The sequence below is a fragment of the Zeus faber genome (genome assembly GCF_960531495.2).
Source record: "Zeus faber genome assembly, chromosome: 4".
NCBI classification, from domain to species: Eukaryota; Metazoa; Chordata; class Actinopteri; order Zeiformes; family Zeidae; genus Zeus; species Zeus faber.
The window spans coordinates 11,747,950-11,758,170 of NC_137191.1; the positions used below are offsets into that span (position 1 = coordinate 11,747,950).

Consider the following 10,221-nt stretch of genomic DNA (forward strand, 5'->3'; position numbering starts at 1 on the left):
AAGCCTCTTCCTCTCTCTCTCACACGCACACACACGCACACACACACACACACACAGCGGAACGCTCGCAGACACGCCATTCGTCAGTCCGCGGCCCACTCTACCTTCCTCCCGCCCAGAGATTGGAGCACGGGGAGGATGGATGGAGGGAGGGCTGAGGGAGAGGGGAGTTGCGAGGCAAAACGGCTGGTCACATGAGCAGAGATCTGTTTACAAACCCAGCGCAGAGTCAGCCCAGCAGCCTCCCCGGACACCATCGCGGATCGAGGGGGGGGTGGGAAGAGGAAGAGAAGCGCCGTGACAGAGCCAGCTGGCGGTTGCGCGGACTGAATTCGACACCCGGAGCCTTTGTCCGGATTTTCCCGACCGGCGGAGCAGATGGTCGGAGGGTGAGTAGGTTTCCCCTCCTCTAACGTACGCACGACACTCTCGCTGACAGGCACGCACACGCTGACGCGCACACCAGCAAAAATACCAAGACGTAGCTTCAAGGACTTTGTGTGCGTGTGCGGAGTCCGGGGCAGCTCTTTGTTTGGGTTCTGAGGGGAGCGCGTCTCTTTCTGCCACTGTGGAGGAAGACCCCCTGCAGGAGCAGAGGATCGGAGGAGGGGGACCCGTGAAGAGCACGAAGAGCGACGAGGCTGGTGGGAATCAGATGAAAACAACAGCTTTTTGGAAGAGGGGAGAGGAAGAAAAAAAACAACCAAACAAACCCCAAAAACAAAACACGCACTGGTGCCCGTGAGTCGGCCTCGTCAGACGGAGGCCCGTCCTTTCCGACGGTCAACGGAGAGCGCGCCGGCGATGGGCACTGAAGTCTGAGCTTCCACGTCGCAAAGGTAAATATCTTGGAATGTTGTTGTTGTTTTCGAGCGCGGCTGCGGTTTAGGGCTCCCGACTCCGTAATGACATCTGACATGGGCACATGGTGCGAGGCGACTGGCGATGATTCAACCGAACAACATTTCTTTGTCTCCTCTTCCTCATACTTGCCCAGCGCCAACCGTGACCGCATCCTTGTTGTTGACTTTCAGGAGCACACGTGGTCTCCAATCCCAGTCCCGACGCTGACCCCGAACCTCTCCGTCTTAATTTCGAGGGTTAATCCAGATTTGGGAATGCCGGGCGGCATAGACTGCTGAGCCAGCAGAACCGCACCTCCCCGGGGATTTGTGACAATCTTCACAAATCTGGAAGAATCCCAAATGGTTTGTCTGTGGAGGTGCTAGGATTGCTGCCCGGCTCCAGCGAAGGGGTCCCCGACTCAGCGCGACCCTATCGGAGGAGGATCGGAGGCTCCCGCTTCTCCCGACGGGCGGTCTGAATTTACTCCCACTGCCCTGGGGAGTCGAATTTCATGCAACCATTCCAATGGTGTAACGGTGAGTGGACTGTACGCCAACACCGCAGGGCTGGCGGCTTTTACTGATTCCATGTACTTGTTTGTATTATTCTACTGATCTAACTCTTCAACTCGGTCACTGGGTTGCCGCTAAGAGCCAAAATTATATTGGTATTGGGTAAAAGAGGAGCTTATAATCACGGCTTTGGTTAAATTTTGCAAACTCAAATGGAACGCTTGAAAAAGCTGACTTACGAAGAAGAGTTCCATTGTTTGCCTTGACATACAGTAAGTGTGCTGGCAATGCTGCAAAATTACTATTATTTTGGGGTTTTTTATTTTTATTTTTTTACTATTATTAGTGCTTCCACAGATTTTCGAGCCACATACATGCAAAATATACCAAAATCCCTCCATTTAATTTGTGGAAGGTTTCGGCCAGGTCGGTTTTGTGCCAACATTTTGCCCAGGAGGTTTCCTGCAGGAAGATGGAGCGTGGCAAATACATTCCTTTGTCATGGAAACACCTGTAAACACATCGGGAGAATTCCCCCTATAGACCCGCCCCTATCTACTAGGGGCTTCATCACGTGATGTCTTTGTGACATCACAACCCTCCCCCTATAAAGCTGAGCGCTTCATCCCTTCGCCGCCATAAGAACCCAGCCACTCAATCTGCCATCGCTTTAGGCTGAAGAAGGCGCATACGTACACACGCACGTGAGATAGTGAAAAATAAATAAAGCATGGAATGGAATAGTAAAAAGTAGAAAGTAGCCAGACAATTACGGGTGAAATTGTGCGGGGCGATGTGGGGAATTCTCCAGACGTTTACATACAGTATGTCTCCATGGCAACTTGATTTCATTGCCTACTCTGTGAACTTGATTTTTTCCCCCGTTTTTCCCCAAAGGAAACTTCTTTGGCAGAATTCTGTCACAAAACTGGAATATTTTGCAAAGAAGACCTTTCACAAAGTTAGAAGCACACCTGTCAGCATGAAGTCGGTCATTTTGATCTGTTTTGAATGTATGTTCTTCGAAAACAGTAGAGTGGCAACATTTATCTCCAATATGTGCAATAATAGCCACTGCCAGCACACTTAATAATAGTAAATGAGATCACCAAATTGTTGATATCACATTTTTCCGTGAATCCATGATGACTCCCACATTTAGCAGCATGTCCAGTGTAACGGTAACACAAAGAGTATTTTTGGTCCCTCCCTCACTAGATTTGTCAACCCCCATTCCCCAGTCAAATTAAATAAGCCAAGCCATACCCCCCACCGTGTGCAAGCTGGAGCCAATTCATTCACTTTAAACAGAGACACATGGACATTTAGAGGTTGCGAGGGAGTGTTGGCAGTGCAAATTAGGCGCACACGTGGCATATGGAAGTAGGGCTTCCTCTGCCATTGTTTCACCAAATGGTGCCTCGGTCCCCAGAGTGCTCTCTAATTAATAATCTCTCTGCCACCATCTCTGACATCACATACGCGCGCACACACGCACATTAACTTGCTGTTTTATAAAGAAAGAGCACAAGACAATTCCCCCAGCGACAGACAGACACACACACACAAATGCATGCGCACACGCACACGCACGCACACACCATGCCTAGCCAGTCGTCTCTGTAGGCCTGCTGAACAGATGGCGGAGTTGTGGAAGTGCTGCGTCTGTCCCCCATGTTTGTCTTGTTCACAGCCAATTACACGCAGCCTCAGTCGCCTCTGCAGCCTCAGTCGCCGCTCTATCGCCGGGACGGCGGCCAAATGCCAGCCATTAAGTGAACTCCTCCACCAAATATTTGCCTGTGATTTTATGGTCAACTCCACAAAGCTCTGATGATGTGGAGTCTGAGCGATGTGCCTTTGTGGGGCAAGAATTCATTTGAGACTTTGTATTTGGATGCAGCCCGCAATGACTCAGTGGCCGACTGCCGCGCACTGTTTGGCACCAAAACGTCTGGAACATCAAAGTTCCAAGCTCATAAAAGCCTGTAAGCTTTTCCAAATAATGTTGTTTCGTGCTTTATAAAATAGAAAAATTAAATGACTGACAATAAATTGCTGTAGCACGTTTGCCTGTACAATTTCACTTTCTGTTTCTAAGGCTTGCAGTTCCACGTTGGTCCCATTGCTAATTATAGATTTTGAGAAACGCTTGCTAGAGGATGTGATAAGAATGGTGATTATACAGTAAGCGACATTTATTGTTAGAATTAGTTGGGGTTCAGGTGCCACATGTTTGATACCAAAACAAAATTACAGTAACAGGTTGGATAATGACAATGAACAATTCCACAACATACAAATTCAATAAAAGTCCTTTCAAAGTCACATCAGAGTAAATAAAAGGTGTGGTAAATAGGTTCTACTACGTATGAGTTAGGTGAGGAAGGTACTGTATTTTAAACAGTCAAGATCTATAAATCAAGAGAAACAGAAATGTTGAGAGAAATATTCATGAGCACACAAGCAAAATGCATAAAAAGTAAATAAAATATTATACTCAATTTCAGTTTTGGGTCATCAATTTAGAGACATGAAGGATCTTGTTCATCCCTCAGTAAATTATTTCATCAATTATTATTTATCTTGAATTAGTCTTCTCAAATAACATAAATAATAATCATAATAATAATAAACAATAATAGTAATACATATATATGGAAATACATGGAAATATATGGAAATACTAAGAATTCTTAAAATAATCGTTATCACAGTTTTAGTTTCCCCTTTCTCCCAGGATGCCTCTGGGTTTCCAGCACTCTTATCAGAACTGCAGCATGACGTCTGATATCTACCACCTCCCGCTCAACGTCTATGTCATTGTGCTGGGCGTCGGCGTGTTTGTCTTCATGCTCAGCCTCATCTTCTGCTGGTACCTCTTCAGGTAGGAGGCAGTGAATGGAGGAGAGGGGTGGGAGGCCTGGGGTGGGTGGACACATAGGTGAATGGAGATTAGCTCGCACATCATGAGGGGGTTTGCACTGGGTAATTACCTTGGATAATGCAGAGGGTCTGCAGTGTATGCAAAGTGACATAAATAGGACTAAGGGGCAGAAAGAAACTGTTTTAACCCCTTCAGGCTCAGTCCACATTAGGCCTGCATGAGGATATCAATTTACAGTGCGTCTTTTTTTTTTTTTTATAGCAAATTTGGCATGGGCATTAGGCATGGCAGCATGTCACCCAACATCCAATTACATGCCATGGATATTTTGAACTATGGATATAAATGGTTGAAATGGCTGAAACTGCTTAAATATTATTTCGGTATTTAGCAATTTGACAAAAAGGTGATGCATCTAATCAGTTATTTGTGCAGAATTAAAAGCATCAGAGAAATAACTAAATGATTAATAGGTTGGAATACAAGAACATCCTGTTTTTTTTTATATATATATATATATATATCTATATATATATATATATATCTATATCTATATATATATATATATATATATATATATGACCTTTTATATAACCTTCAATAACATGGATCTGTAAAGAATTATAGATCAATAACCATGTAAAAAAAACCGGAAACAGACTTTGTTGTTTAAAGGGGGAATCATTTTGTATAACTACAACCCAAGATTCTTTCCAGCTTTTATTTTGAACATTAATATACTGTGAAGAAACATGTAAATGACCAAAACACCATTATAATTACCATTTAAAATGAAATTGACAGCTATATTTGCAATTACTTGATTGGGACGGGAGAGTAGAAAGAAAACACATTATGTATTCATTTTGTCTCTGGAACAGAATTTCGGTCTGAATGGAATTAAATACAACCGGGGGGCCAAATGGTCTTGTGTTATTAAGGCTCTAATTATAACCTTCACAGGAATATAACCAATTACTGTTGCATAATCACCCTGCATCCAACAGCATTACACTGCTGTAAGAGCATAAACAGTATGAGGATCAGGTGAAGAGGAGGCCGACTGTAGTATTGTAGCGTGTGTGTAGACACATTTGTTCTTATAAATCTCTTCTTCACTGAATCTAGACATGAGTTATTTTGGTCCAGTCCACTGCTGTTGATCATATTAACCCTGTTATGAATTAATTACCGTTTCTATCCATCCATCCATCAGGCTGAAACAGCAAGGAACAAGAGAGCAATTCAGCTACAATGAGGTACGTTTCTGCAACATCTGTCACTAAAGGTGCACATCCAACACCAACTTCCGAGTTTAAAAATACGACTGAGCCTTTCACACCGTTTGTCGCCGTGCATGAAACCGGATGCCGACTCTCATAGACTGCCATAATTCCATGATTCACAGAAGCAAGTTGGAAATCCACAAATGCCATTTGCAACAATGACATTCTGGCGGATCTGAACCACCCTGTAATACTGAGAGATGCCCCGCTTCCCAGCTGATATTTTCTTTACTGTTATTATCAATTAAAAATGTTTTAACCTGTGCTGTTGCAGGCTGGGCATACAACACAGGGTATTTGTACGTCATTGCATCTAGGACAGAGTTAATCCGCCAGTGGAGTTTAAATTCTCAACCTGCAATGCAACTCTTTATTAATCATTAAGAACTTGCAATAACTCTGTCCTGTGGACGATCTGTGGGATGACAAGAGCACAGCTTTTTTGTTACACATGACTGCCACCAATCCTCCTCTCTGGAGAGCGATCTTATCATCTTCTGATCTATAAACAACTCAGCATCATTACTTCTCCAAGAGGGGGGAATCACCATCGGTGAGACAAATAAACTTGGAAACAAACAACAACATGTGCTTGGAAAAACATAAAGATAGAAACATCAGAGGACAACATGTATCGACAAAACATAATGAGGTAGACAAATTGGTACTGCAATTACGGCGCATGGCATCTTCCTGTGATAGCTATGGCAGTAAAGGAGAGAAAAGGAGAAGGATGTAATCGGGTTGAGGCTGGTAGTGTGTGTGTGTGATGTGTCCACCGGTGAATGCACAGGACTTGCCCCAATTAGTTCTGGTGTATGAGGTCAGAACTATATTGTAATGCCACCAAGCAGCGAAAAAGGCCTTGCTGCCACCCACAGGTCCCGCAGCCATATAGACACGCCATGACCCCAAGGAAGCTCCAAGCACGATGTATCGCAGCCACAGAAGACCCCCCAAACAACAGAGAAGCCAAGAATGCGCAAACCAGTCCCAGAGAGCAGGAAATGACCCTGTACCCCTGAAGCGCACACATACAACCCAACCCCGCGTGCAGGCATAAGACACATTCGCAGGCGCGCAACCGGAGCCTCGGGCGCCAGGCACAGACCACAGGCCCTGAGCAGGGCCTGATGCTGACATACCGACACCCCACCAGATCCGGTGGTTCTGGTGGGGTGTCGGCTGTCGGCTGTCCTGAAAACCCTAGGCCCATTGTATGGTGTATACACCGAGTTTTTTGTTCCAGCACTGGGAGAGATAGGCGAAGCACAACCAGATCAACACAGGAGTGCAGCAGGCCAGGCAGTGGCCACACGGACCCCACCCTGGGCCAGATTTAAAATGTATTCATTATAGAGTCTAGAGTACTAAACCAGTTTGCTGGTGGTTGGACTGGGGTCATTAAAAATATGTTTTTGGTAGTATGGTTATTTTCACTGCTGCTTCAGTGAGGTCTTCTTTGATGGATTGAACAATGGAGTAAAGTTAAGGGTAAACAAATCTGACAGATTGGTGGAGATATCAATACCAAGGTATCTCGTGTTACCTGTTGTGATGGTTAAGGGAAGTTTCTGGGCTACTGCATTCCAGTCTTCCACATTGAGTGGTAAAACCGTGGTTTTAGTCCAGTTTATAGAATAGTCTGAGAATAATAAGATTGATATAAGATTGAATACTTCCGGTAGGGAAGATATCGGGTTCCGTAAATACAACAAAATATCGTCTGCATTCAAACTGATTTTGTGAACAGTTTCCTGTTTGTATGCCAAAGATATTGTTTTGACGGCTGGCCGCTGTGAGGGACCAATTAAGAAGGCGAATAGTAAAGGGGAGAGCAGACATCCTTGTCTTGTGCCACGTTGTAGAGTGAAACGCTGTGAAGTGTACCCATTGGTGATGACAGAAGCAGATGGTGATTTGTACAGAATTTTGAACGACTGAATGAGTGACTCTCCAAAGCCAAATTTGTTGAGGGTGGAAAACAGATATGTCCAATTAACTCTTTCAGATGTTTTTTTTTTTGGCATCTAAAGAAGCAATAACAGTATTTAATTTGTTCCTTTGAGATATGCTGATCAGACGGCGTAAATTGCTGGATGGGTGTCGGGCGCTGAGGAAGCCTGTTTGGTCTTGGTGAATTATGTATGAAAGGACATTTTTCAATTCTGTTGGTTAGTGTTTAACTATAGATCAAAATTAATCAGGCTTATGGGTCTTAAAAATTGAATTTGTGGCTGATCGGTAGAGGAAGCGGAAACACTGCACCCCAAAATCCAACTGAACTTTATTGTAATGTTCCACAGCTCTCATATATAGTGTATATAGAGTGTTGGCAGATGAACTGACCGTTCTCACCCAACTCTGCCAATGCTTCTGTCTTTCCTGTTGTAGGTGGTACTCAAAGGAGCAGGAAAGAAATTGAGCCTGCTGGGGGTAAGTTTCTCTCCCTCTCAACAGCTGAGATGCTATATATATATATATATATATATATATATATATATATATATATATATATATATATACACATACATACATACATATACACACACACACACATACATAATGGATCTACACATGGGATTTTGTCTCAGCTTGCAGTTGTTGCATGCAAGATGGTGCTTTATTGAACACAGTGGGTGTCACATCCCCATATGAATAACATGCATGTATAATACTATAGAAACAATAGAAACACAGATTGGTGTAAAAGAAACAAACACTTACCTCAATTTGCCTCAACGCCGGCCAGCTGGAAATAGGAGACTGCATTGGTGTCAATGATTTAAAAGTTGGATTTAACAAGCTTTGGAAAGTTTTGTCTAGATTTCTTTCAAGCCACAATACAACATTTTCCTTTTTTTTTTGTCCTTTTCCAAGTAAAGGGTGAAGTAGTTGAGTATGTTTTTTTATTAGAATTGTTAGAACAAAAGCTGTTATTTCAAGTACAAGAAATGACGTGTTTGCAGAATCTGGGCGACGCTGACATTTCTATTTTCCGAGAAGTGATTACAATGTTGAAACTGTGATGGGCTGATGTCACTGATCAAATATTTTTGCTGCAGCAAACCTGCGCAGTGTGCCTGGAGGAGTTCAGATCCAGGGACGAGCTGGGCGTGTGCCCGTGCTCGCACGCATTTCACAAGAAGTAAGCAAACGTTCATAAACGTTCAACGTGTAAAACCTCTGTACTTTCTTTAAACCTGGGCCGACAGTGTTTGCTTATCAGGTTTACATGAACAAATAGCAGCATGTGCATTTCTTTTTTAACCAGTACAATAGTAAATATTTAGAAATTTCTACTAGAAAAACCTGCTGACTGTTTTGGTACAAAATGCTGTATGACGTCTCAAAGGTGCAGTGTGTACAATTTACAGAACAGACTTTGCTGAAATGGAATAGAATATCCATAAGTATGTTTTGACTAGCATATGATCCCATGAAATAAAAATCGTCGTGTTTTCGTTACCTGTGGATGAGCCGTTTATATCTACATAGGGAGCGGATCCCTTTCCAGGGAGGCCGCCATGTTGCACTGCCATGTTGTCTACAGTAGCCCAGAATGGACAAACCAAACATTGGCTCTAGAGGGGGACTTTCGCATTTTTCACGGCACCTGAAGGCCACCGTATTCTCGTCATTGGAAAAGGGGGGGGGGGGGGGTGAGGGGAGAGGGGTAGGTGAGGGAATTCAGATTGCGATCTGCAACCTCCCCACTAGATGCCACTAAATTCTACACACTGCACCTTTAAGCTTGATTAGAAGTAATAGGGATAAAACTAATAAGATGCGGTGTGTGGTTCCAGGTGCCTGCTCAAGTGGCTGGAGATCCGCAGCGTGTGCCCCATGTGTAACAAGCCCATCCTGCGCCTCCAAACGGACACACCGCAGGGGGCCGAGGGCCCCATTGACCCAGAGGAAGTGTGATGGAGCTGGGGGAGGACTTGGAATTATTATTTTTTTCCAAAAATGTTTTTTCAGATTCAATAAACTGAGGAATATTGGCAGCGCTCATATTAAGGACAAGCAAAAATAAGGGGCCAATTAGGCCCTCGAAGCGGCAACCGTGCCGCTGACCTGTGAGTGGTATAACCTACCTGGATGGACGGGGTTTGGAGATTGACCGCACCGAGACAATTTGGTTAAATCTGTGAGGGAAGAGGGTCGTGAGAGGAAAGCTTTTCATATCACATATTTCTTAGTTCCAACAGTACTTCCGTTTTGCACCGTCTACATGATTTAACCGATTCACGCCAGGAAACTATTCTTGCCACCGCACCGCCAGAGACAGTTCATCCCAACACGATGGATGCTCCGATTAAGGCCGATGGAGAATGTGGACACCTGTATTCTCTCAGGGGGGTTTCCACCGGAGCCAGCACAAACCCCGACTGTCGTCCCGTTACCTTGTGCCACACGCATACATTCGGTACTGCCGGCATGGGTGAAATACCGTAGTGGTTAGTGGTCGCCAGAACCAGGAGCTGGGACTGAAATGGAGATGTTTGGCAAGGCGGCGGCAGCAGCAGCAGGTTTAAGTAAATTGGAAACACTGATGAACTTGTTTCTCTGTAAAAGAGACTGATAGATAGCTAGTCTTACCTGTATGTACTGTATGTAAACGTGTCCATATATATATTGTTATTTTGTACTTGTTGCTTTTAAATAAAATGTCACGTAATGTCATGGT

The 10,221-nt window shown here is 44.2% G+C and overlaps 1 protein-coding gene across 2 annotated transcripts; it reads left to right on the forward strand.

Annotated features, from left to right (window-relative positions):
* The first annotated feature begins 219 nt into the window (after positions 1-219).
* LOC307229827 (RING finger protein 122) lies at positions 220-10,217 on the forward strand. 2 transcript variants are annotated; one of them, XM_079999915.1, is made up of 8 exons: positions 220-389; positions 575-839; positions 1,035-1,382; positions 4,099-4,245; positions 5,462-5,504; positions 7,926-7,967; positions 8,597-8,679; positions 9,338-10,217. In XM_079999915.1, the coding sequence occupies exons 4-8, from the start codon at positions 4,100-4,102 to the stop codon at positions 9,456-9,458; spliced, it is 435 nt and encodes a 144-aa protein (XP_079856041.1). In that variant the 5' UTR covers positions 220-389; positions 575-839; positions 1,035-1,382; position 4,099; the 3' UTR covers positions 9,459-10,217. The 2 variants fall into 2 exon arrangements, with proteins under 2 accessions (XP_079856041.1, XP_079856042.1); XM_079999916.1 differs by lacking the exon at positions 575-839 and having other exon boundaries at positions 1,230-1,382.
* The last annotated feature ends 4 nt before the right edge of the window (positions 10,218-10,221 follow it).

Coding starts and splice junctions, on each gene's coding strand:
- LOC307229827 (XM_079999915.1), top strand. CDS start 4,100: ATGCCTCTGGGTTTCCAGCACTCTTATCAGAACTGCAGCATGACGTCT. Junction 4,246..5,461: donor TTCTGCTGGTACCTCTTCAG/GTAGGAGGCAGT, acceptor TCCATCCATCAG/GCTGAAACAGCAAGGAACAA. Junction 7,968..8,596: donor AGAAATTGAGCCTGCTGGGG/GTAAGTTTCTCT, acceptor TTTTTGCTGCAG/CAAACCTGCGCAGTGTGCCT.